Genomic DNA, 27,150 nt, shown 5'->3' with positions numbered 1-27,150 from the left:
CCACCTGCCACTACTGCCCTGCACACACCTGGAATCTAGAAGGCGATTTATGCAGCAAAGCCTTTCTCTCCTTGTGGACCTCTCTTGCTACACTTGGGCAATTGCATGCCACTCTTCTTCTTAACCTCAGTTGCCTATCTAAAATTGGGAAATAATGGCCTTCCACAAAGAGCTGTTAAGAGTCAAAGCTAGTAAGAAAAGGTCATTGTCTACACAAAGCATTTATGACAATAAGAGCAATTGTATATCTGCTTGGCAAAGACAAGTATGTTGGACACCATACTTACTGTAACTACCACCCTGTATTTCCACTCCCTCTAAAAGATATACCCATTGTTAAGAGCACCCCCCCCCCCCACTACAACAGCTGGAGATATTGTTTGTTCGAACATAGCTTTGGCCAAAATATTTTGGAATTGCAATCTAAGTACTAGTGAGGAGAAAAAACTGACCTTCTAAGACGTTTTCTAGACCCCTCCCACAAGTTCTTAAGCATGCATTGCCTTCAGTGATAAAGCAAGGCCACAAAAATGCCTGGTTAAGCAGGTTTTCCTTTATTTGCATTAGAATTATCTACAAAATATAACCATGGTTCAGTGAAATCAGTGTTTTACTTTTTCCAAGTTCACTGTTAGCCTCATCATAATTAGCTTGGGATCTGCAGTCATGGGACACTAACAACCTCATCCCATGCATGTTTACTCAGAAGTAAGTTCCACAGTTTATTTTTTGTTTTATTTTATTTTTTACATTTATATCCCACTCTTGCTCTGAGGAGCACATAGCAATGTACATGCTTATTTTTGTCCTCACAACTACCCCGTGAGATAGGTTAGGCTGAGAGATACATGACTGGCCCAGAGTCACCCAGTGAGTTATATGGTTGAATGGGGATTCGAACTCGGGTCTTTCCTGGTCCTAGTCCAACACTCTAAATCACTAGGCTATGCTGGTTTAATGGGGCTTTCTCCCACTGTACACAACACTGCAGCCCTAAGAACCATCTGACAAGGAGAACCAGTGTGATGCAGTGGTTAGAATATTCGACTTAGGCTGTCACCATTTCTCACTCTAACCTACCTCACACGGTGGTTGTGACAATGACAACAAGATAATCCATAGATACCACCAGAGGAAGGCAAAAAACTGCCTTATTCCAAGTCAGGTTATTAGCCCATCTTACTCACTATTGTTTCTACTGACTAGCAGCATCCTCTCTAAGGTTTCAGGCAGAAGTCTTTCCCAGCCCTACGAGCAACGTGGGGGGTTGAACTGGGGGCTTTCTGCATTCAAAGCAGATGCTTTACCACTGAACTACAGCCCCACCTCCAAAGGTGGCATACATGGGCCTCCCATCCCAACACCAAGACTTGCTTAACTTCAGCACAGTGGCTATATTGGGTGCTATTCTAAACCATGCTGTGACCTCTGTACAAAGACTGGGCTATTAAATGCAAGGAATAATAGTGGGGAAGGGGAAGAGAATGAGATAAGATAGAATAGTGATACTGGAATGTCTAAGAATAGTGGATATTAACCTAAAGTTCTGTTTTTGCTTCCTTAGCAAGCAAGCAGCCACATGCTTAACAGAAAGATAAAAATAAAACCACTCACTTCACAGAAGCTATCTGAGGGAGTGTGCAAACACAGAGTCTGTGACCGATTAGCAGTAATTACAGCCGTTTGTACGTATCTATGCACGCAAGATTGGAGAAAACAAGCTTGGAGGGGGAAAATTAAAAGCACAAACATAGATCCATGTGCTGATTTTACTACCATTTCTACATGTAGTACACAAAGTATCTCCTCCCTAATCTCCGTGGTCAGAAAGAACCCTGCGCTGGGTTAATAGTATCCAAGAGGTGTTCAAGTCAGGGTTATTCATCTCTAGCCATTTGTGCAACCAGACTAAAAGCAGGACAAATATGTCTCTGTTCGATTTAAAGGAGAGCGCTGCCTACAGCTCCTCCTTCCCCACCCCAGCTCTCAGTTCCGAAGAGCCTCTCGTCTAGTGGCTACTAACCTTTGCACGTCGGGAAGCAGCAGCAGCACTTTGTAATGAACCAGCCCAAACAAGGCGTGCGAGCATAGCCGTGCCTTCCCCCCTTCATTCTGCCGGCGGGGTACTCATGGCAAACAGCTCCCAGGCTCAATACAACCCACCGGCGGATCGGAGCCCGGACACCACAGCGATCTCCCAAGAGAGTGAGAAAGAAAACTCCAGCGGGGAGGGGGAGGTGGAGCTTCTCGAGGAAAGGGGCGGCGCTCGATGCTCAACTTCAGTGGCTGCAAGACCGGCTCCGATCGTTATGCAACACGGGCAAAGCACCGAGGCAGAAGAAACACACCTACTACGACTCGCGATGCTTTTCTCCTTAGCCAAAACATTGCACAAGGAAGTCTCCCTTCCACTGGGGGAAGACCAAGGGCAACTTGCCCGTGTTGGAAGCGTTGCCGCTAGGCGGCAGCGTGCCACTTTAAAACACACACACACACAGACCCGAAAACTAGGTTGGTTTCACTACTAGGAGTACGTGTTTCGTCTGCGGCCGTCACACCTGTGCTCAGTCGCCAGCAATAAAACCCAAAAGAGAGATTTCCCCCATGGCCACCCTCGCAATTGAATCCTGGACGGACATGTTGGCTCCTCCGCGGTAGCTCAATCCAATCCGGTTAATCATTCACTATGAAGGGGGGGGGGGGGGGAAGCAGCCTGTTGGTGGCGCTCGCAAGTGCGGAACGAGCTAACGCCAGAGAAACCGCATGCAAGCAACCCGTTTTAACTTTGGCGGCGGCTGCTGTGGCTGCTTGTTAAACATGTTCACTGCTTTGGGTCTGAAATTGAACGGCCTGCTAGATTTTTTCGACTGGTTCCTCCGCAAGGTTGCCCGCTGGCCAGAAACAGCCTGCCTTTTCCATCGAAGAGAGGTTTACTAAGCAAGTGATACTTCTTGGGACACCATGCTAAGCAGCAGGGTCACTGGCTAATTGCTACAGAGAACAAATTGCTATTCAAGGGACAGCTAGGGGAGCTGGTTCAAAAGTTGAAAACCCTATTATTGTGCCTTTAACAGCAGGACACAATGATTTCTCCAGTTTGGGAGCTGTGTGTGCTGTGCTCCCAATTTTTGGTTGTGTGGCGCAAAGGTTAGAGGAAAACCTGGGTAGAAGTGAATGTGTGGAAGCAAGCACTAATGTCGTTGCAAATTCAGAAGTGCAGAAGGCACTCTCCATGACAGCCGCCATGGCCATGCCCACCCCAACAGCCAGAGAAGCCAAGAAGTATCAGCGCTCCATCCCTGCACGTCCCACCCCCCCCCCACTCCCTTGGAAGCAAGGTAGGAGGAAAAGCTACCCAGGTTTCCCTCCTACCTTGCTTCCACACAATTCACCAAAAATTGGGAGCGCACACAGCTCCCAAACCTAGGTAGACATAGGTGGATTACAGGAGAGGCAGTGGAGGCAGCTGTCTACAGCGGCAAAAATTCCCCCAGCTGAATTTTTTGAAATAAATAACTGTATTTTAACATTGTTTTTTGTGTCTCTTGTCAGTTGTGGACGTGGCGCGGCTGACCAGTGGGGCAGAGGGGCAGAGATGGCAGTAGCCGCCAGCAGGCTGCGTTGTTATTGTTGGCAATGAGAAACGGCCAGCCTTCCCTCAGATGCCCTCATCTTCCTTCTCCTTCAGGAACGGGAGCCTCTGGTTCCCCTCAGGTCCCACCAGCACTGCCTCCTCCTAGGTCCCTCTGCCCCCCCCCGCTCGCTTCTTCTCCCCTCGCCGCCCCCACTTCTCCCCACCCCCTAATTTCAGCACCACGCTGCTGCCACCCTCTTTCCTCCCTCCCAGCCTCCTCCCCGCCCCCAGCAGAAGTGGCCTCCGCCAGCAGTGCCGGTGGCAGCGCAGGTAGCAACAAGGCCGGTGCTCATCACCCTGTTTGCCCAGCAGTTGCTTTGTCACCAGGCGCCACTGTATGACAGACACCCACTCGATGCAACAGAATTTGGCAGCTGGTGCAGCAACAGCTGGCAACCACGCCAAACCCACCGGCTGACCCACTGATGAGGGGAGGTGGCAGTGACCACACAGGGCCACCCTTGCAGGCTGAGGCAGTCAGGTGGGCAGTTGCTTGGTTGTCGAGCAGGGCAGGAAGAGGCGGCCATGGCTATGGTCGGGGTTGATGCAGCCGCTGCCTCCATCGCCACCTTTGCTGCCAGCTGTGCAGAAGGAGCTGGTCTACAGTGAGAAACCCAGCCCAGCAGCTCCCCTGCAGCCATGCCCCCACGCAGCGCTTCCTGCTCTCTGGAGCCTGCCCTGCACACAGGCCCTCCAGTCACCTCATCAGGGGTGCTCTTAGCCCTGGACTTCGGGGCCGAAGTCCAGGGCCTACATAGCTCCTGGGGCCCCCCAAATCCTCTTTAGTCTGTTCCGGGTGGTGTGGTTGCCCAGCCGAGCATGATGATGCTTAATTTGCAGGGGAGGGGGGGCCTCCAAAGGCCTTTAGGCCTAGGTTCCAAAATTACCTAGGTACACCTCTGCACCTCACATCAGGTCTGAACAGTACCCCAGCTAATTGCAGCCTCCCTTTCCCCTGGCCAGCTCCACCCTCTCCTCCCTGATGCTGCGCGGGGCTCCTCCTGCCTGCCTAGGGAAGTTCAAGCCCGGGTGCCATAGAGCTCTGGGTAAGGTTGCTATTCCTCCAATGGACTGGTGTGTGTGGCGTGCTGGGGAGAGTTGGGTAACAAGGGGGTAGTTGTTGGGCCCCTGCAGGTAGAACACAATTTTTGATTGTGTGAATGACCTCTTCACCTTTTATGCAGCTGATGAAAGCACAGTAGGAGGAACAGTGGAAAAAACTGGCAACCTTAGCTTTATCAGTCACTTTGAGTCACAAACTGGCTTAAGGGCAGTCCTTCCTCTTGCAGTAGGCCTATTCATATGTATGGAATTATGAACTAGGGGTGTGCATGGAAGCATGCATACACTACTTCCTGTATTATGCTGACTGGGACAGCAAGAAGGAATACAGCCATGCCAGTGATTTTTAATGCAGCGCTAGAGGGGAAAGCATGGCAGAGGAGGTAAGAACACCCTCCCCACACCTTAAAGAGACCCACACCCCTACGTTCAAACCAGTTCGAATGCAGGAGTTCCGGACGTGTTCGGTGGTCTGTGTATAGACCGCCGAACATGTTCATGCACATCCCTATTATAAACAGGGTTCAAGTATCAAACACTTCAGCTATGAATGTTGTTCATGCAGGAGGGAAAATAAAAGGCCATTATTTTAATACTGAATGTGTGCATTGTGGTCACAATAAGTTTTATGGGCAGAAACTGAACAAGTACAGCCTTCTCCAACAACAGTGTGAAATGTGGAGGGGAAAGTACATGTGTGAGTGTGTCATGCAGAGAGCCTTGTTTAGGAAAAAGAGGCAATAGAGTTGCATCCCTGCCCCCATGGCAAGATCCCTGTGCCTTGTACAGCTGTGTGATGAGCAGAAATTGAGCAGGTGCAAATGTATGTGACATGGAATGCAGTGAAGGAGAAAGTCACTCCAGCTGAATTTCTGCTTGTCAATGTCCAGGAGTCCTGCTAGAATTGAGGGGTTAACTAGACCAATAAATCTAAGGTGTGCAGGACTCTTTGTTGTTCTTGCTTACAACAGACTTAACACGGCTACCTCCCTCATTATTCTTAATTGGTGTGCACTTTTTAAGTGTGTGAGCCACCACAATGAAGCCCATTGATTAAGCTTCTGGTGTTGTCCTTCAGTGTTTATATGATCTTGACTTACTTGTTTCTCGTATATGATGAAATATAATTCTTTTAAAAGGCTGTGGTTGTCAGAACTCAGGATTCACTACTCAAGAGCACTGGATTAGCTTCAGTCCCACTATTCATTAGCTTTAGCAGTAGCTTCATAATTAGCATCAGTGGCCATATTCTGGAGTGGGTGGTTTGAAGCTCATAGTCTGAAAGGGTGTGACAGACATCCTCAAGCAGAGTTGAGCTGGATGTTATGGGAGGGCAACTCTCAAGGTCTGCTGTGATTTGTTGCCACTCCCTTGCTTGTTTGTTCTTAGAGATAATTATTTGAAGAAAACTGCAGAGAGCAATTTATTTTTCCTAGTTTATTGTGGTGTGCAGCACTTTCAGCCTAAAACTTCCTTTAGAATGTTGTTCTTAGTGGGGGTGACCCCCTGCCCCATGTCTTTAACAGCAGCCCAGCACAAAGAGATCAAGCAGGTAAGGCTTTTGCTGGCGTGAAAAGAAAGTGGCAAGTTTCACCTGCTGAATTGGGCGTGTTGAGCTGCTGTTAAAAGCACAAGAGCAGTGACCATGTCGTATGCAGTGCATCAGAATTTTGGAAATGGAAAAAAATATTACAAATCAATACGTCAGGATGACTCAGAATAATTACATATTAGCCAACCCGCACAGAGCATCTGTGCGCTCTTTGGGGCTGGCTGTTCCCTTCTCTCTCCTGCCCCACTCTCCATCCCTCCCTTCTACCCCACACTCTTGCCTCTCTTCCCCTCCCTCCCACCCCACTCTCTCTTGCCCTCCCCACCCTCTCCGCCTCCTGCCCCAGTCTCTCCTGCCCTCCCTCCCCTCCCCTCCCCCTGCCCGTCTCTCCTGCCCTCCCCCTGCCCCACTCCCTCTTGCCCTCCCCCTGCCCCACTCCCTCTTGCCCTCCCCCTGCCCCCTCCTTCTTGCCCTCCCCTCCCCCTCCCTCTTGCCCTCCCACTCGCCCACCAGTGGGCCTGCCACACCAAGTGCCGCCTCTACAGCCTGCCGTGCCCACTGCCGCCGCTTGTCAGTCTTTGCGGCCAGCAGCAGGCCAGCCACCTCTCCCCCACCCCCACCTTCTGCAGTATCGGGGCCGTCTGCCGTCTGCCTGCCACCCGCCCGCCTGCTGGCCGCCTCACCACCTCGGCCCTCGGCTGGGCCCGCCACTGCTTCGCCGCGGCCAGGTCGGTCCCGCAGCCACCACCTGTCACCAGGCCAGGCCCGCCAGCGGCCATGGCTCGCAGGGGCCAATTCTCCTTCTCCTGGGTGTGCCAGCCAATCAGGCGCCTCCGCAGCCCAGCCAATCAGCTGGGCTGCCGGGACGCATTTTTCCCTGGCACACCCAGGAGAAATATATATATAGAGATTTTTAAGGTTCTGAAATGACACTAGAGTATAAAAATGATTCAATTTCTGCCTGCCCCAATGCTGAGCTCTGAGTGGTGAGGGCAGGCGGTGGGTGACGTGGAGTATGCATGTGTAAAACCGATTTGAATCAAAGTGGGTTCAATTTGAACCCGCCTGGTTTGACTGGTTCGAGCTCGAACCAGTCTGGTCCTCCAAAACGGCAGGCTGGTCTGAGTTTGATCTGAACTGGGCCTAAAATTCAGATCCATTTGGGATCAAACCCAGTTCAACTGGTTTTACATGTTTGCAAAGGGAATCTGGTAAGGATTCCTTTTTATAAGGAAAGTGGGGGAACCCTATGGGGTTGAAAAGGGAGGGCGGATGGTGGGCAATGGGCCAGAGGCAGCTCCCCTAGGCCCCGCTGGCAGGCTTGGACTGGCTCACCGAGCAGCAGGGCATTTTCCCGGTGCACCCTCGCCTGGTGCACCCCGCTGCACTTGGTGGGCTCTCGCCATGCCAGCTGCCTGGCTCCCCTTTCCCCCTCTCCCTGTCCAGAGAGCCCCACCTCCTCTCCTTCCGATGGGTCGTGAGAAGTAGGCTCAGACTGCCCTTAGGGCAACAGGGCATATTCCCAGTGTGCCCCACCCCACCTGGTGTGCCCCACCCCACCCCTGTGCCCCAACTCCTTAATTACACATTCTGCTCAAAACCTGGCCCCTCCCCACATACATTCCACCACCCTCTCAGTGCCCCCAGTCCGGCCCTGCCCGCTGGCACTCCCCTGCCATCAGCACCAGCCAGTGGGGGCCCGGTTGGGGGAGAGCACCAGCGGATCCTGGGGGAGACCCCACTAATGCCTATCCTTCCTTTTCAATCCCATAGGGTTGCCCTGCTTTGCTTGTAAAGGGAAATCCTTACTGGATTCCCCTTTGCAAGCATGTAGAAACACTAGAACCCGGCCAAAATGGTTCAACCCAGTTCTAGTGCAAATTCAAACTGCCGGCCAGTTCTAACAAACCGGCTCACTTACCAGGCGGTTCGCTTTGAACCCGAACTGAACCGCCTAGTGTGGTTCCGTGCACACCCCTAGCAGGGAGTAGTGATGGTTGAGTGCTGACTGTACAGCAGCTGCACTTTCTTTTTCATTTTTTTTAAAAAAAGAAATTATACCTTTGTTCTTCCACCTAGAGATGAAAAGCTGGGAAAGCAGAGGTGTTAGGAGGGGCTGCCTGCCTGGCAGACATTGAAGGAGACAGAGCTCCTCCTGGAAACTAAACAGAGTGCAAAAAATAGGGATTGGGTTGTTTATGTGGTTTAAGGAAGACTGAGAGGAGACAGAGCGGGTGGTTTGTGAGAAAAATGGGTTTCAGGCTGCATGGAGGGACTTCAAGCATGAGTACAAAGGTTTGAATTGGGCTGTTGCTGTCCAGTCAGGATCAATCCAACAGTGTCCCCAGTAGGCAGGCTGGACTTCAGGAGCAGGCAGGTAGAGGCAAGGGCACAGCAAGCCTGGAGTGGGCCCTGGGACAAAAAGGGCCCTTTTTTCTTTGGGGTGGAAGTGAGAGAGACAAGTAATAGGCAGGGACGAATTTTTGGAAGAGGAAATTATTTGGGGGGTGATTTGGGAGGGAAATTGATGTTTTTAAAGAAAATTAATTGTTGGGGAAATCAAGTGGGGAATACCTGGCAAGGAAAAAAGTAGAGGCACTACAAACTTTTCTCTCCAAGATAGCCCCTAACATTCTGGAGATAACAGCTGCCACTAAGAGCAGGACCACTAAACACCTGAGAAACTTGTCTTACAGTGGTACAAGCCACCCCCAAATGGTTTTTGGGTTTAGTTGGTTGGCAGATCACAGAACTGCATGGAAGGAGAAACATGAAGGATTGCACTCTCCACCTACTGCAACTGATAGTAATAAAATACATATCAGGAATCACAGTAATTAGAGGATTGCCAGTGTTTTTGCTAGTGTTGCTCTGATGACACCCACAGCAACCTAATTCACAGTCACTTCACAGCTTAAACCTTGCCAGCATGGAAATAGTGATGTGAGAAGTGTTGCACAAGCAGGATAACTTGACTAGATACAAAGTTGGAAAGCTATTAAATGTTTCCCCCCCAAAAATGGTAGGTAGCTATGTTGGCCCAGTAGAACCATGTCAAATGTCACAAACTAGTGAGCAAACCATTTCTTCCAGAACTCTTCTTCAGGCAAGGGCAGTGGAGGATCTTAGTGACCCACTGTCACTGTATATTACAACTGCCCGTTCCCACCCTCTCCCCAACAGGGCTCTTTTAACTGATGTTAAAGACAGGGCAAAAACCTGCAGGTGAAACTTCTCTGGCCATAGACATCCAGCAATGGGAAAAGATTAATCTTGTGATTTCTGCCTGTTGTACAGCTGCTGATGCTCTGTGATCTGTGACAGGGGGAAAAGCTGGTAACCTAAATACCCACATTTCATCTTTATGGAACCATGTGTCCTTCTGAACTACCTACTGACCACGTGTAACTAAACATTCCTAACACAGCACCCTGTCTTTCAATCTGCACCATGTTGTGTTGAAATCAGTTATGATGTGTTTTTTACTGAACAAGACAGGTTGTGACAATGTGTCATCTGTTGCACTGGATTATGAAAATGTGGAGATTTCCAATGGAAAATTATAACAGAATATCTGCCATAGCAAAATATTTATTCAAATAATCAAATGCAAATTTCCTATCATCCATGTACTCTGGCTTGCTCCTCGAAGCCTAATAACACACACAAAGAGAGGGAAGCATAATGAACCATTGTCTGTGTTTGATGCACTGCACAGGTGCTATGAATGGCCAGGGAATAGAAAATAGAAGCAAATGGGTTCCTTTGACAGTAAACTTAGGTGAAACTTGACAGTTTCAGTAAAAGCTACATCTAAATACTTTTTGGCTTGTGGTTAACATTCCTAATGACTAGCTGCTTCAACAAATTATGAGGGAGAAGCAAAACCTCAGCAGGTAGGTCCATGATATTAAACTTCATTCTAACAGTTCCTGAAAAGTAAACTATTTACTGGCAGAGTAAACTAACCAAACCTGGTGTTTTTAATCCAGCAATAAACAAACTGCTGTAGTACTTCAACACATGCAAAACCATGGGTTATTTTTGAGCCTTGTGGTAGGCAGATAATTATGCTTACAATGGAAGGAAGGATGGAGTGGATGGTATCTGTTATTTATATATTTTGTACTTCTATACTGCCTTTCTCCAAAAAGGCCTCAAGGTCTTTATACATAATATACATATACACATAAGGACATCTTAATTTTTTAAAAAATCATATTTTAAAAAATCACAGCAGGATCAAAAACTATGCACAGGACCAGCTTGAGTGCTGGCACCACTTGAGGCGATGCCAAGACACTACTGGCCAGCTCCCCCGACACCAGCCACACACCTGGACATTGACATGCTGTTGTCAGGGACATGGCTGGCAGCAGGGCACGTACCACACATTGACATCTCCCAGTTTGCTGGTGGTTCACTAGCCACCTGGATGGTTTCCTTTCTCTTGCTCGGAATGAGAGAAAGGAAGGAAGTCAACCAGCAGGCTAGTGAAGTCCTTGGCAGCTGGGAGATGCTAGGTAGCACATCCTGGCCATCAGGTGTGGGCAGGGAGGACAAACTTGCCTTCAGGCCGGGGGGGGGGGGGGAGCCAGTAGAGGTGACACCTATGGGTGGTGGTGGGTGAGGTGGGATGGCTTAACTCACCGCCCCAGCGTGCAGGCATGGCCTGAGGCCATCACCTCACCTCACCTCGCCTCACTGATGAGCCACCTCTAACTACACATCCTCAAAAGGAGGGAATAAATGACCAACTGGTCAATCACATCTCCCCTTGCTGTCTGAATAAGAAGGACAGTCTTCAATTGCCTATGAAAAAGCAGTAGTAAGGTGACAGAGTAAATCTTCCCTGGGATGGGAGGGAAGTCTGGGGGCAATTACTAAGAAGACCCTGTCACATGTTCCTGTTGGTGTAAGCATAAGAATCAGGGCCTCCCCTGTAGATCTTGGGTGGATTAGGATGGATATTATTATTAGGATGAGGAAGTGGGTATTATGAAGATGGGGAAGTCTCCAACAAAGTTGGAGAATCCTGTGTACACTTGCAGTCTAAAATGGGCTTTCTTTTGAAAATAGTATAGGTAGCTCCGTTGTAGAGCTGGAAGCGACTTTTGTGGCCACTTGTAGAGTCTACTGAGACAGTGGGTGACATCCTTAAAAAAGCTGCATGCATGCAGTGAAAGGCTGCACAGCTGCAGTGGTATCATACCCATTTCTGAAATGTGGGTGCTCGCATGTGGGGGGGGGGCAATTATAGCTGATCTCCCCTTCTCTTGGAAGTGCTCTGAGCAATGTGTAGTTATGTTCCTAAGGGCCCTCAGGAGCATATCTCAGGGTTGCCAAGAGCACTTCTGAGGGCCATGCACACAGCTTTAGTCAGGATGTCAGCCACTGTTACATTTAAGTGATAGATCCACAACTTCAAATTTGACTGTGTGAATTTAACTCTTGTGGGTGCCTACGATACTATTAATAATGTTTCTTCACAGTAAACCAAACAATCCATCTGTCCAGGACTTGTTGACATGCTGGTTTCAATTTTAAGAACAGTGTAAAAAAAGAAAACACAGAGTTGTTTTTGTCAAGTATGATGTAAATAAATAAGAAGAGCACAAGCCTCCAAAGGGAAAACAAGAACAAGATTACTTTAAGGATTTGGGAAATAGCCATTTGCTGAAATAACACAACTCTCTCCTCCAAGGGCCAAAGTAGACAAGGTAAGAAATGTGTCACTGCATTTCCATCGGATATGCATATTCTCCAACATTTCACAGATGAAAATAGGGACCCACTTGCAACAACCAATTCTCGTGCCAAGGTTTACTGCTCCATTTGCCCAAGCCCCTCACCCACTATCACACATTCCTAAAGTTTGGATTCCACCTGCTACATGCTGTGAACTGCATAGTGCCTAACTTTTATGCACCTATTTACATACTGGTGCATTAAAGACATGATCCACCCACCCGCCCACCCACTTGGGAGATTTCTTTTCTTGAGACTCTGGGGAGGAAGCTGTATCTTGAAGAATGACAACTTTAACAACTCACCTGCAGGTGGGGAGAGAAAAAGAGCAAGACATCCCAAAGAAGCAAGAACAAGGAGGGTTGGGATGAGGAACAGTGATTTACTTGGGTCAGGTTGCAAATAATAGGGGCTCTACTTGGTAAACAGAAGCAGCTGGAACCTATGGGATATGATCTGCAGCAATTCCTGTTATTGTGGAGGATGGACAAAACAGTTGCCATAATAACTGGAGCTGATGCTAGCTATTTCTGAGAGTGCCTGGTTTGCACATTATTTGTCTACGCAAATGTGTTTTTGGGGATGGTCAGTACTACTTTCAGGGAGGGGAAAAATGCTGTGAACCAACTCTATGTCTTATTTATTTGCAGTATACAAGTTTTTCTGTTCTCTTATGAGAAGGCTTGATTGATACTAACTAGGGCATCCTGCAACTGGATAGAGAGCAGTCTATTTTCTCCTGCCATGGCATGCCTCTTGCTCCTCGCATTTGCTGGGCCAAACACAGACAGCCAATCCACAGTCATGAAAATCTGCCAGCTGACAAATGGGGCTCAGATGTTAATCTTACTTGTGACGTAAGTGCCGTTAGTGCACAGCAGCTCCTGGAGTGTGCAAGAGGCACTGAATCCAATGGTTTCGGCCCTATTTGGGGTGTGCTGCAGCCATTTAAGTGCTGTCTTGAGCACTGGATTGTTGCGGACCCGGGGGCATAACAAGGTTGGAGTGAGCAAAAAGAGCAGACGGGCCCCTGGCCCTGCCCAGACAAAAAGAACAGACAGGCTCCTGCCCCTGCTCCCCACCATCTCTTTTGGAGAGGCAGCATGGGAAGAGCAAAGAGCAAGCTGCTAGTGGACCCCCTTTCCCTCAGGAACATCTGCCCCTCCTTGACCAAGCTCCTGTGTGAACTGGAAAGTACCTCAGCCATGCTGGGCTTGCTGAGGGCTTTATCATTGTGTAAATACCTACCCATCTCTGCATACTAAAGATAATAACAACTAGCTGAACTGGTGAAGAGTATCTCTGCCCCTAGTCCTCCCTCGGTGGCTAGCCATTCTCCCGGGCGGGCGGCCGTTCACCGGGCTGCGGCTTCTTCCCACCCCCAGGCGGCCGGCCGTTCTCCAGACCACCACTTCCCCCCCTCCCCCGCCCGGTGACTGGCCATTCGCTGGGCCGCTGCTTCTCCTCCCTTGGTGGCTGGCCATCCCAGTCGCTCATCATCAGCTCGCTCACGAACTCTTGCAAGAGCTGCCACATGTGGGATTAGCGACGGGTACGTCTAGGAGAATTAAATATATAGATGGCTACAACTTATTAGACATTCTCCTGTTGAAATCCAAAGGCCAGCATGGGAGAAAAGACATGGACTCCTTTTGGCAATGAGCCAGTGTCCATCACTCCTTCTGAACTCAATGTCCTCACTAGAGCTCGGTAGGTGAAAGCACGATTCAGGGTTTGTTTGTTTCTTAGAATTCTGGGGCTGTGTGCACATGGTCCCAAGAAATTCTCATCTGCAGATGTTACTGGGTCCAGAAATAGAAACATCTGTAACCTCCTTGGCACCCCCTCCCACAGTGGTGCTTGGCCTGGCCTGTGTTTAGAAGAGTCCAGGGAAGAAACAGTGCTTGAAACTAAGGTTAGGAATAGGCCAGGAGGTCAGGGAGGAAGCATGGCTAGTGAGAGCGCCCCTCTCCAACACTCCAATCTGGACTTTCCGCATGGCCACTCCAGAATATTCCTGAGACTTTCAAACCAGGTTTCCATGGCTTTTCTACCTTTCCAGGACATCTCTGCATTCCTCACATAGGTGTTAAAACCGGTTTCTCTTTCTCAGATTCTCTTATCAATTCCCTTTCCCAGATCTGCCTAAGCCCTAGAGCCAACAAGCCCCTAGACATTTAATTTCCTGAGCCAGTTATCTCTCTATCTGGACATTCTGAACCCATTATTTCTAATCAGGGATTTTTATAGAAGGTTCCCTCTTCACCCTCTAAGAAAAGATAGTCAAGTCCCCCAGGGCACACAGTCTTTGGGACTCATTCTGAAGGCTGTTAACCCCTCTGCTGTCCATCACTGCACCCCAGCTTTGTTCCCGAGAATATACTGTAGCTTCTCTTTCCACAACATCGTACAGGGATATATAGGGAGCACTCTTTCCTTCTTCCGCTTCGAGGATATTTCTGTTTTTCATCCCCAGTTCCCCCTTTCTATCGTGTGTGTGTGTGTTCCAACGTATGCTTCAGGTCCCAACCAGCTGGGCTAAAAGGGTTTTTATTTAAGATCTATTTTTCACCAAAAAAAGGGGGTAGACTCCTTCCAAAGCAGGGAGGTCAACTCCTCCCCAGGATAAAGAGAAAGCTCCTGTAGGGACCCTGACCTGAAGGTTTGCCCAAAGACTGTAGACTCAGGAGAGATGGTCCATTCTGGTCCAATCAGAAAATGCACTTAGTTTACTGTGTGAACCAATGGCGCTCTGTGCATGAACCTCTCTGTCATGAGGGTGTGAGCCGTAGACAGAGGACCATTTCTTAGGCTTTAGTACCCAGGTGGGAATGAATTTCAGCTGATTTTCCTGGCCAGCGGTACTGGACCAGTGTCCCTTTCAATTCAGGTGACTCGTGCCAGATCGTATCTCCTTCTCAACCCTAGTTGCCCAATCTCCCACCATTCCAATATGGACTTCTGTTCCCCTGTCAGTGGCCTCTCAGTGACACGAAGACCATTGTCACATTAGACCCCACTTCTTAGTACCCAGCAGCCTCCCTTCATTTGCATAATTCCACCCCAGGCTTTGCTCTGTAGCTGGAGAGACAAGTGATGTCCATCCTTCCAAAGAACAAAACTGTTTCTCAGCAGTCTTGCCTAGTTCCTATACCCAAACTCATTTGGGTTTCTTTCCCTTTCCGTTCTGCTCCTTCTGCTGATTCTCTGGATCAGCTTAACCTACTTCCTTCACCTGAACTCTTCAGGCTTCTCTTTTTCTGGCCCGCACTGTTTTCTCTGAATCTCCAGACCAATCCAAATCTACTTTTCTGGGTTTTTCTCCCTTCACTCTGCCTCCTCCCCCTTGATCGACTCTACCCGCTTACCTGATCTGAATTTGCTTGGATGTCTCCCCTTCCTCCTCTCACTCCTTCTCCGGAACTCCAGATTTACTCAATCTACTTTCTGTGCACAAACTTGTTCAGGCGACTCTTCTTCTCTCCCTCTGTCTTCTCCTGGTTCACTTAACCAACGTCTTCTTGCCTCTTTCCCTGCACTTCTTGGGATCTTTTCCCTCCCTACCTCCCCTCTCTAGACTGGTTCTAGTACCTTTCACTAGCCTCTCCCCACTAAGCGGACCTCCCCATTACCGCTTTCCTTTCCCCATCACCCTTAGTCATAAGCACCCAAGTAGTAACCATATATATATATATATATATATATATATATATATATATATATATATATATAATATATATATCCTCTATAATAAAATGCTTAGGTGTAATCCCGTGTCCCTGTGCCCGTGTCTTTCTCGGCTGTTCTGGGCATGCGCGGAGCGCATGACCAGACGTCCGAAAAAGATATGGCCGCAGAGACACGGCGGCCATGTTGGAGAGTGGCAGTCGAGGAACGGGCTACAGGGAGGACAGAGGCGGCAGCGGGGAACTGGGAGAGCAGAGGCGGCTACGAGGGGACCGGGAGAGCAGAGGGGGCAGCGGGGGTCCGGTTTCAGGGGAGAAACGGCCATGGGGAGGCAAAGGGAGAAACGGCGGCAGGTCTGGCCCGCCCGCCGAAAAGGACAGAGGCGGCTGCGGGTCCGGCGGGTCAGCAGGCAGCACCCCGACCGCGGGGAGAGGAGAGGCGGCGGTGGGTCTGGCCCGCCGAAAAAGGAGACAGAGGAAGAAGCCGGGCGGCAGAGAGGTGGGGACACTGAAGTGCAGCTGGAGCCAGGAAAAGAAGGCAGCAGGAACAACAAAGGAGCGAACGGGGCGGGGGGGCTGGGAAGAAGCAGAGAGGCAAGGCAGGGAAGCGAAGCCTGCGCTGCGCCTCCTCCTCGGAGCCTGGAGAAAAAGAGGGGGGGGGAATTGGCGGAGCACCTCCCGCCCAGGACCGCACATCGGCTCTCCTGCGCCGCTCACCTCCCTAGAGCTGATCACGGAGGTGCTGTACACTGTGAGGCTGGCCATGGTGCTGGGTTCGGAGCCGCTCCCTCTCTGCTCTGGCTGTACTGGATGGGAGGAAGGAAGGGAAGGGGTGGGGAGGAATCTGCTTCCTTGCCAGCTCCGCCCAGCATGTGAGAAGGGAGGAGGAGAAAACTAGCACACACACCCCCACTAGAGCCCGTTATTTCAACGGGCTTAAAAATACTAGTATATATATATATGGTTACTACTATATATATATGCATGCAGAGGTCAAGTATTAGAGCCCAGACAAGTGAAGACCCAAATGTCAGTGTAACATAGGAATAACTACATGCTCCATCATGGTCAAACCTCATTTTGTCCTCTATATTTTATTTGGCCTTTTATGCCTGTGGGTGTTTCTTTCTGGGTAACTGCTTGCTTTATAACCATGCTCTGAGGGCTCCAAGAGGGGCTAACCAGCACCCTTCATAACATAGTGATAAAAGCTTAAAGCTGCCTTCCCCTGCTATGGTATTGATGTGGCTTGCCCCTTGTGGCTGCTGTTTGCATTTTTAAATTACACATGCAGACCCCGATCATGCCATAAGGCCTATGGGAGGGGCTCTGGATGGGGCTACAAGCACTAGGAAATGGGGAGAAAGAAAGTTACAGTGACAAGAATCTGTGTTTAAAGGCTACACTTTGGAATTTGTAGCAATGCATGTAACTGCAGCGTGAGAAGCTATTGCCTATGTTCCTTAAATGTCTCAGAGATGCCTCCTTCCAGCTACTGCAGTGGTTGTGATTAAAATATGAACGTCAGTGACATTCCTTTTGTAGCATTTTAAAAGCTAATTTTCAGTTTACAGATTCACTTAAGTCACAAGGAGACTTTTATCTGAATCCAATGGTTGTTTTTGCCAAGATAAGAGCAAGGATTCCCTAGTAATTTGTATCGTGAGTCTTTTTATTGTTTAAAGCAGGCTTGCACAACATAAGGCCCGGGGCCCAGATTCAGCCCCCAGGGATTTACTGGCCTCCAGGTATCCTGCAGCAACACAGGAGCTGGAAACTGCCTTATAGCGCCATCCTATGCATGCTTTCTCAGAAATATGTTCCATGGTGTAGCAAGTGAGGCTTACTCCCATGTAAGCATACCTAGCATTGCAGCCTGAAAACAATGACAACTTAGGGAGAGGATAGGATATGGCATTTGGTTGGGGCTGGCATACACTCCAGGGACCCCACTGATTGAGCAGGGACAGGATCTATTTTCTGGCCACTATCCTTGGTTAAAACTATGAGTCCATTGATAGGGGGAATAGATCCACAAGTAACTAATAATATATTTTTTAATTTTAATGTAATAATTTGCTGAAAATTGACCTCGGCCCCTGCACGCCAAGCTGTGGATGGTTCCAGCCCACTAGGGCATTTGAGTTGTGTAGCCCTGGTTTAAAGGCTACTGAGGACTTTCCAGATGAGCAGGGACCTTATGATTCTCTCAGTGCCACCTGCTGGGCAGCATCTGAATTCTGAGAAGAAGCTGCTCCTTTTATTTCCTACTTAAAAGAAGTAGTAGCAAAGTCCCTGCTCAGCATATGGCCAGAGAGTAAGATCATGCCCCGAAGAAGCACGGAAGCCTATGTGGGCATGTGAACTGTAAGATGGCATTTGAAGCTTGTGCAGAAGCTTTCACAGTCCCGTACCTTATTGCCGTTTGGAAAAACCCTGAGACAACAAAGCAGATTTTGTCTAGTGAAATCTCTTCAGGTCCCTACATTGTTCTTGTATTCAAGTTCCGCTCCTAAGTGAATAAAATTTTATGCCTGCCTCTATCACTTTTGAAAATAAAAGGAGATGTAGTAAGGAAGTGTACAAGCCACACTCTGTCTGTCTGTCTCTAAATAAACTTTACTGCATTCAAATTAGAACAGTAACAAACTTGTTTCCCTAAAACAACTCTTTCTGTTCTATTACAGCATTTACAGAGGAAATAAAGAAGTGATGGATTTAGTTATTCCAGTGCCAGAAGCTGAAGGTTCTTTTGTTTCTGGGTATTTTACCACTGGTGTATTTCAAGAAGACTGAGGGAAGTAACCTTAATGAAAGCTTTGGTTTGCCAAATAGAGCAGACAGAAAAAAGTCAGTCTGATTAGATTAAAGAGATTACCATAACCCCCCAAATAGGTTATACACAACAAAACGTCCCTAATGTTTACAGCAGACAACTTTCCTCCAAAGTATTTGGTAACTTTCTTTCACAATACAAGGGGATGGAAAAACAGCTTAAAAGCACCTGTTTTGCATGTGGAAAGTTCCAGGTTCAAATCCTGGTAGCTCCAGGCAAGGCTGAAAGACCACTGTCTGAAACGGTGGAGAACTGCTGCTATTCAGTGTAGACAATATTTAACTAGATGGACTAGACATGACTCAGTGTAAAGCAGCTTCATATGTGGATACAAACCTTTCATTGTTCTATTATTCTATTTACAATTCTGTTTTAGGCAGTGAGGGAAAGGCAAATGTCACATATGACCACTGAGGCCATCAAGTGCCACAAGCAAAGAGGACAAGGTATGCCAAGTCAAAATTGGCTGGAGGTCAATAAATGAGTTGTAGAAAATAAAGTGACTTGGTATGCACTGCAGAATTAAGACCTGCTGCATTTAATGGAACGTATTCTTAAGAAAGTGCGCACAAGAGGGCAGGCTCAGATAAATATGCTATGCCGAGTGCTACAAGAGAAGAGACTGACTATACCAACAAACAAATTACTGCAGTTGTTTCTTGGCCCAAATATGGAGATTAGTGAGAATGAAAACACAGTTGGCTGCTGAACCTCTGCAAGTGGAATTGTTCCCAGGGCTTGAGCACAGTCCATCCATCAAACATCTTGCATTCAGTTACAAGCTACCAAAGAAAGAGTGAAGAAGTAAGAGAACCTAGGTTAACTTCCGTTCTAATATCAATGGAGATAACAGCCTGATCCTGTGTCCCATTGTAGCTGTTACAGCAAAAACAGATATCCTACGTGAAGCGAGTGCAACACAGCTTGCTTCTGCAAAAGCCTCCAGCATTAACTTTAGTTTTATCTGGGAAAGCCCCCTTGCACCAGAGCTAAGGAAACAGGGCCTACTTTCGGACAAGAGTTTCTGTCTGTCCTCCTGATCCCAGACAGCAAGCCACAGTTGGTCGCCTGTTCTGATTAAAAATTGCATTCAGAGGATGAGGTGGAAAAATTATAATCTGGAAGATAATGAGGCGCTTCATGTGACACTTGCAAAGTGCCAGGAGAGTTTGTGCGGGGAGAGCAGCCTTAGCCCCTAGCCCTGTCATGGAGCCGATAGGGACTGCGGGGATTGGGGGCCGCCCGGCCCCGGGGGGGTCTCTCCAGAATGCCCCGTGCACTTGCGCGGGGCATTCTGGAGAGATCCCTGGGGTCGGGAGGTTGGCTACAGCTTCTCGGTCGGGGGTCTACTCGTGTGTCTCTGCGCGCCACAGCAGCACATGAGCAAAAAAACGAGGTTAAAGGAGCACTTGCTCCGTTAACCTTGTTTAAGGGGAGGGGGAATTAGGCGGGCTAGCCACCTTGGAACCACTGGGCTCGCCTGTGAGCCCAGTGGTCCCCACAATCAGTAGAAAGCGGGCTAGGCTCCCTTAGCCCGCTTTCTACTGACCATGGGAATAGCTCCAATAGATCTGGTTTTGCTTTTAGGCTGTCTCTGCCACAACTGATTAACACAGCTGTATGATGGCTGCTGAGCGAGTAAACGGTTTTTTTTCTGGGCTAGTAACTTTTTGCAGGCTTCTTTGTAAGGTTGCCAGAAAGACTCTTGTGACTTGGAGCCACTTTTCCACACAGTGAAGTTCTACCCCAGCCTTTGCTTGGTTGCAGTTGCTGATGCCTCAATGCAGTGAGTGGAGCAGGCCTAAGAGCAAGGCAAGGGAGGGCAGCCATGGAAGCAGAAAAAAGAAGCTCTGTTAGGTGCAGGAGACAGTTTAATAGGGGGAAAGCCAATTGCAGTCCCAATGCTACAGACAGCTCTTTATCAGGGGTTTAGATTACTAGGAATCTAATGGGAATAGGAACAACACTCTGAAAAGAGCTGAACTCTCCTGCAGGATTATTCTGTGAAATAGTTTTGTGTAAAGATTCAGCAACTCTGGGAGAGTTATTGGCTTAAAGTGGAGCTTCCTGTGGCTTATGTATTAGCTTCTTGTTCTACATTTTATTGCCACCAATAATGGACTGCTGAGTTTGGTGAGCCTTCCATGGGTAGGCTTGAGAAGAGGAGGAAAGGGCTCCTCTGCCTTCTACTGAGCCAGACCACTGGTTCATCCAGCTCAGCACTGTCCACACTGACTGGCCATGGCTCCCAGGGATTCAGGAAGATATTTACCAGTCCCACCTGAAGATGTCAGGGACTGAACCTGGAAATTTCAACATGCAAAGCAGATGTTCTGTCACTGAGCTACAGTCCTTCCTAGCCATTTTTCCCCATGTAAATTCTAAAATTTGACCACCTTCAAGGAGAGTACGCCATCTTCTTTTCTTAAAAAAAAAAAGTAGTATTTGTTTAAAGTATTTTTAATTGAAGTAAATCTATAAAGTGTACACTGTTGGTAGAAAAATATTTAACTAAGCAAGTACCCCACCCCACAGTTTCTACGTTATGAATGTTATTCAAATAACTTTACTTTCTTATTCTAGAGTCTGCAGATTAATTGTAGTAGTAAAAGGTAAAGTTGTGCTGTTGAATTGGTGTCGACTCCTGGCGCACACAGAGCCTTGAGGTTGTCTTTGGTAGAATACAGGAGGGGTTTACCATTGCCATCTCCTGCACAGTATGAGATGATGCTTTTCAGCATCTTCCTCTATCGCTGCTGCCCGATATAGGTGTTTCCCATAGTCTGGGAAAGATACCAGCGGGGATTCGAACCAGCAACCTCTTGCTCCCTAGGCAAGTTACTTCCCTGCTGTGCCATTAGGTGCACCATTACTACTACTATTTGTAGTTGTAACATGAATAGAAATGTCAATGTTATGTGAAACGTCCCAAGTAAAGATGGTGGATCTGTACAATATTTCTACTATGCTGATTTCATGCTTTACATAATGCTATTGAAATAAGTGGAGTGACATAGGAGATGTGTTTTACATGGCTGGGTTAGACAGGCTGCCTTCCATCTATGCATTTCTCTGCCTTCTCCCTCAACTGGAAGATGTATCACTTAATACTTCAGAGATCCTTTCTAGAGCTATACTGTCAGGAATAAAAAGAGCCTGTTTTTTTTGCTGTGCTCCATGGAGTAGTTCAGACAGAATTAAAATCCAAGCAGATCATAAACTTTATTTCTCTTTCCCCAAGATTTCTAACTTTAGAAGGATAACTCCTTATTCAAAAGAGATAAATGTACATCCCCTGCTGGAAAAACTAGACACACATCAAAAGTGAAAGTTTCTCATAAATTGTCGTCCTGAACTTAGAGAAGTTCATACTTTAAACACTTGACAGGCGAGCTCACATTTTTGAAAAGCTGTTTTTTATGATAAACCATGATGGGATCTTTCCAAAGGGTTGGCACACCCATATCTTAGTAAGTAAAATTTGTCTAAAAGAGAAGAGAAGGCTAGGCAAGGAAGAAAAATGCTGCTGCTGCTGCTGCAGCCTTGATCATGACATCAAGGGTACACATTTGGCTGCTGCAGATCAGTTATATGGACACTACACACTCGAGATTACTAAACACAGACTAATAATCTCTTTAATTACAGTTCCATATTCATGATAGAGCTCCCCCCTCCCCCGATTCATCCAGTTTACCTAAACAGCTATGATATTCTAGGCCAGTCCAAGGTAAGATGGAAAATTAATTCCTGCCACACCCTCCCTGTTCTGAATCTACTCCATACTAAACAGCAGACTCCCTGCCTTGGTGAGCCCAAGGGACAGCCTGGCCACTGCTGCCAGTCAAAGAGTGATACATGGTTATGAGATTCACTTCTGGATGTTGCCACTCTCCAGCCCAGCGCTCACTAAGGGGGTAAGCCCATCTCAAGGCTATGCTACTTCAGACCACAGGTAGGGCCTCTCAGAATTGAATGCTATTTTATACAAATATTTCCTACACCTAGAAAACTTCATCAGGGAGAAGGCTAGGCTAGAGCCTTTCTCCCTGACATGCTAGTTTTCTTCCTACAGACTACTTTTTGTTTGTTTGAGAGAGCACTCATTCCATACCTGCCACTCAGGTGAATGGGAAAACAGGGACATGTTAGCAGGTATGTCATTCACGTGAGCTATTTTACATGCAGTTTGAACAGATACAGCCCAGACGCAGCTTGACAACACAAGAGCTACAACCACTGATTTTTTAAAAATAATGTATTGGCCCTCATCTCTACATTAACATTACATCACTTTAACATCCAATTCCTATTTTTAATTTCTTATTTTAAAAAAGTCGATATTTTGTTTGAACAATCAGAGTAACACTGCAAGTCATGAATGCCCTCTTGTGAAGGAATTAGGAATAGCACACATATCTGCCACAGTAGGAGAACAGGAGAGAGAACAGCCCAGTAATAGCTGTTAAAATTGCTGAAAGCCAGGGGTGGTGCAACCATGAAGCAGGCTGCTTCGGGCAGAAGATTCAGGGGCAGTCCTCAAGGGTGGCACAAAAGCCTACCTAATATCTCCCCCAAAAAGATTGGCAGAGGAAGGAAGGCAACATGATGCCCTGCTTTGTCTCATCCCCTTCTCTTCTTAATTAAAAAGGGAGAGACCCCCCCCTTTAACTGAACAAAGAGTAGGAGGCACCTTTTAAAGTGGAGTTTCTCATATTTAGCAGACGGAGAGCAATTGGCCCTATCCATCCCCAGCAGCATTTATCCAGTGGCTGTTGCTGGTGTCCACTCTGTGTGTGTGTGTTTAAGAATAGGGAAGAACCAGAATTCTTCTGGTCCCCATAAGAGAACCATCCTATTTATTTGTCTGTGTAAACCTCTTTGAAAACTTCTGTTGAAAAGCAGTACATAAATAGTTGTAGTTATTGAAGAGATTTGAAAGAAGGAAGAAATAGGGGATGTGATGTTACTAGAAAAAAAGAGAGAGCAGGGAAGGGATGGGAAGTCTTTTGGTCCTCTGCTTCAGGTAGCAAAATGTCAGGGGCTGGCTGTGTTGAAAGCAGTATGAGAGAGGTTGTGCTCCCAAGGTTGTACACAGTTTTATTTTGTTCCATTGTCAAACAGGCTTCTGAACTAAGACAAAAACCTGAAAAATCTGTTTTCCAGAGAATGAGGGATGGGTACACATACCACAAGTAGGGATGTGCACAAAACCGGTTTGCCCGGTTCGGTTCGAATTCAAACCAGGTTCGAACCAGGAGGGGGTGGTTCGGTTTTGGTTTTGCTCTAACCTCCCCCTGGTTTGGTTCAAATTTGAATCGGTTCAAACTGATTCGAACCAGTTCAAACTGGTTCAGACACCCCAAAATTGGTAAGATGGTAGCTGGCACCCAGGGGTACCAGATACCCAAACCCCAAAGCAATCGGACACTCGTACGATTTTTTATGAATTTTTGAAAATTATTTCTATTTTTTTCTCATAGGATATAATGGGACTCCAACCAGCCCATTATTCCTTATTGTGGAGCACCCATGGGTGCCAACAACCATGCAAACCCCGAAGCAATTGGGCACCCCTATGATTTTTTATGAATATTTGAAATATTTTTAATTATTTTTCTCATAGGGTATAATAGGACCCGAACCAGCCCATATCCCCTATTGTGGAGCACCTAGGGGCACAAAAGTGGGGTGGGTGGTAGACAACCAGGGGTGCCTACTATCCACAAAGTTCCAAGGCAATAGGACACTCCTCTGATTATTGGTGAATTTTAAAATTATTTTGGAATTCCTCATAGAGAATAATGAGGATTGCAGCAAATGTATAGCTTCACATCAGGGAGAAAGGGGTGTCCTAGAGCGGAGTGTGGTGGGTGGTAGTTCCCAAGGTGGGCAAGGAAGCTATCAGAATTATTTGAAATGAATTGGGCAAAAGGCTGATTTTTAAGTGATTTTTGAAGTTTACGCGACTTTAAGGTTTTTCTCCATAAAGAAGCATGGAGGTGTCAGCAAATGTATAGCTTAACGTCGGGGGGAAAGGGGTGTCCAAGAGAAGAGTGTGGTGGGTGGTAGTGCCCAAGAGGGGCCAGGTAGCTATCAGAATTATTTGAAAGGAATTGGGCAAAGGGCTGATTTTTAAGTGATTTTTGAAGTTTATGTGTCTTTAAGGTTAGAAATGAGAGTGGATTCATGGTTTGTCATTGAAAATCTTATATGCTACCAAAGAATCTAAACTCAGAACACTTCAGAAACAACAAAACCCAGTACCCCATGGGTTAGCAACCCATGGAGGTGGTTGGCACCCTCGCTCTGGGCCACCCCAGCACCCCCCAAGTGCAGTTATGGGGCTGCTGAAACCTGCATTCTTCCCTATGGAGAAAAACCTTAAAGCCACTAGTGGGGTGCTGGGGTGGCCCAGAGTGAGTGGTGGTCTAGTGCAAAGAGGAAGTGTTCTGAGTGGGGATTCTGAGCCTGAGGTGTTCTGAGTGTGGATTCTAGGATAGCAAATGAGATTTTCAATGAGACACCATGAATCCACTCTCATTTGCTATCATAGATTCTACACTCAGAACACCTCAGAAACAACAGAACCCTGTACCCCATGGGTTAGAAACCCATGGGGGTGGTTGGCACCCTATGTGCACTACACCACCACTCGCTCTGGGCCACCCCAGAACCCCCCAAATGCACTTATGGGGCTGCTGAATTATGGGCACTTATGGGGCTGCTGAAAGCTCCATTATACCTTATGAGGAAAACCTTAAAGACGCGTAAACTTCAACAATTCACCAAAAATCAGCCCTTTGCCCAAATCTTTTGAAAAAATTCAGGTAGCTTCCTTGCCCCTACCTGGCACTACCACCAACCCCACACTGCTCTAGGCCACCCCTTTCCCCCTGACGTGAAGCGATACACCCTCCATTATACCTAATGGGGGGAACCTTAAAGACGCGTAAACTTCAACAATTCACCAAAAATCAGCCCTTTGCCCAATCACTCTGAAATTGGGGTGGTAGCCTCCACCCATTAGGCACTACCACCCCACCCCACTCTTTTGGCCCAGATCCCACGTTATGCCCCCAATCTGCCCCAAAGACACTAAAACTTCAAAAATTCACCAAAAAAACAGCCCTTTGGCCAATCCCTCTGCAATTGGGGTGGTAGCCTCCACCCATTAGGCACTACCACCCCAACCCACTATTTTGCCCCTGGGACCCGAAATTTGAGTAGACGTCACATCAGACCTTTTTGCTTTGAAGTCAATGGGAGGCAAAAAGGTGGGAAATTCAAATAGACGTCATTGCTCAAAATGGAGGGGGAAGAAGAACGCATTTTTTGGCCACAAAATGGAGGGCCGAAACAACAGATATTTCGGAGCCGAAACGGGGGTGATTCGTTTCGGCTCCGAAAAATTTCGGATGGCTAGAAGGGTGATTTGGTTCGGATCCGAATCACCCGAAATTCACTGTTTCGGGTACAGATCGTTCTGTACCCGAAACGTTTCACACATCCCTAATGCAAAGGATTCATAGCTTTTGAATCCTTTGCATCCTCTAGGAACATTGTAGCACCAGAAATTTTGCAATGCAGTAACATTCATTAGTACTTTTCAACACTACCTACTGTGAAGGCTGTGACCTCTTCTGCAGAATTCTGACATGACTATTGTAATTCATACCTTTCTTTTTCAAAGGCCCACATGGCTATCTGATCAGAAGCTTGTTCACGGCTTCATATGCTGATTTTAAACATTTCTTACTCAGCTTTTTTTACACTTTGAAATCTACTCTGAGTGGGGAAAGAGGCAGTTTTGGGACTGACACACTGACCAGACAATCAGGGCACAGTCCTGTTCTCAGAAGGAAAGGGGGAGTTGCTTTACGATTAATCAAAGGGCAGCCAATCCTGTTCAAATCTGGCCTCTGCTCAAACAAGAGAAACAAGCTCACCCTGAGCATAATAATGAAATGAAAAGAGAATTATACATGTCCAAAATTCAGAGAGTACACTTCCACAGCAAATTTATTTATGCCTGTATGCATTTGCAACTGAAAATACAGTGGAGGAAACATCAGTCCAGTTCAAATTTGGCCTACCTTTTCCTGAAGGGAAGAAGCAGTCCATCTCCACACTGCTCCGGGAATGGGAGATGCAAAGAGCACTGCTGGGGACCAGGCCTTCCTGAGGAGGGCTCCGCTCGGTTGTCCGTACTAAGCACCAGCCAGGCCTTTCACTGGGCCTCTCTAGTAACTCCACAGTTTGTCCAACCTGGATGCTCAGCTCACTGCTATGGCTAGCGGTATAGTCTTGTAGCACCACAGTCAGTTCACATCCTCCAGACAGCTGTCAGGGGTGGGGGGAAAGAGAGGAGAAAAGAAGTGAGCCAAGGTTAATGACATTTAATATTACATTTGACTCCAGTAAGCAGAACCTATGTTCTTTGATTTCCATTGTGACTCTTCCGAATCCTTATTATTTTCTTGATCAAAAATCCAGTTTGATCAGCTTTGCTATGGCTCACTTTTCCTTTATAAATCCTGCAGTTTCTACATTCTTCTACCCAAACAGATCACTTGTGTCCTGCAGGGGCATAGCTAGGGGAGAGAGGGCCTGTGTTTGCCCCTCTCCCTGG

At 47.5% G+C, this 27,150-nt stretch overlaps 1 protein-coding gene across 16 annotated transcripts in view; it reads right to left on the bottom strand.

The window, feature by feature from the left end:
- KALRN (kalirin RhoGEF kinase) overlaps nucleotides 1-27,150 on the bottom strand; it is a 920,107-nt gene that overhangs the window by 124,551 nt on the left and 768,406 nt on the right. For 11 of the 16 annotated variants that reach the window (XM_053244819.1, XM_053244856.1, XM_053244784.1 and 8 more), the window contains one exon: nucleotides 26,615-26,861. In XM_053244819.1, coding sequence (XP_053100794.1) covers nucleotides 26,615-26,861 — 247 coding nt within the window. Of the gene's footprint in view, nucleotides 1-2,023; nucleotides 2,430-26,614; nucleotides 26,862-27,150 lie in introns of those variants that run through there. The other 5 variants (XM_053244916.1, XM_053244889.1, XM_053244883.1 and 2 more) reach the window with 5 other exon arrangements.

Source organism: Hemicordylus capensis, chromosome 1 (genome assembly GCF_027244095.1).
Source record: "Hemicordylus capensis ecotype Gifberg chromosome 1, rHemCap1.1.pri, whole genome shotgun sequence".
NCBI lineage: Eukaryota > Metazoa > Chordata > Lepidosauria > Squamata > Cordylidae > Hemicordylus > Hemicordylus capensis.
Note: the sequence above shows the minus strand (reverse complement) of the source record. Positions and strands in the feature narration are given on the sequence as shown.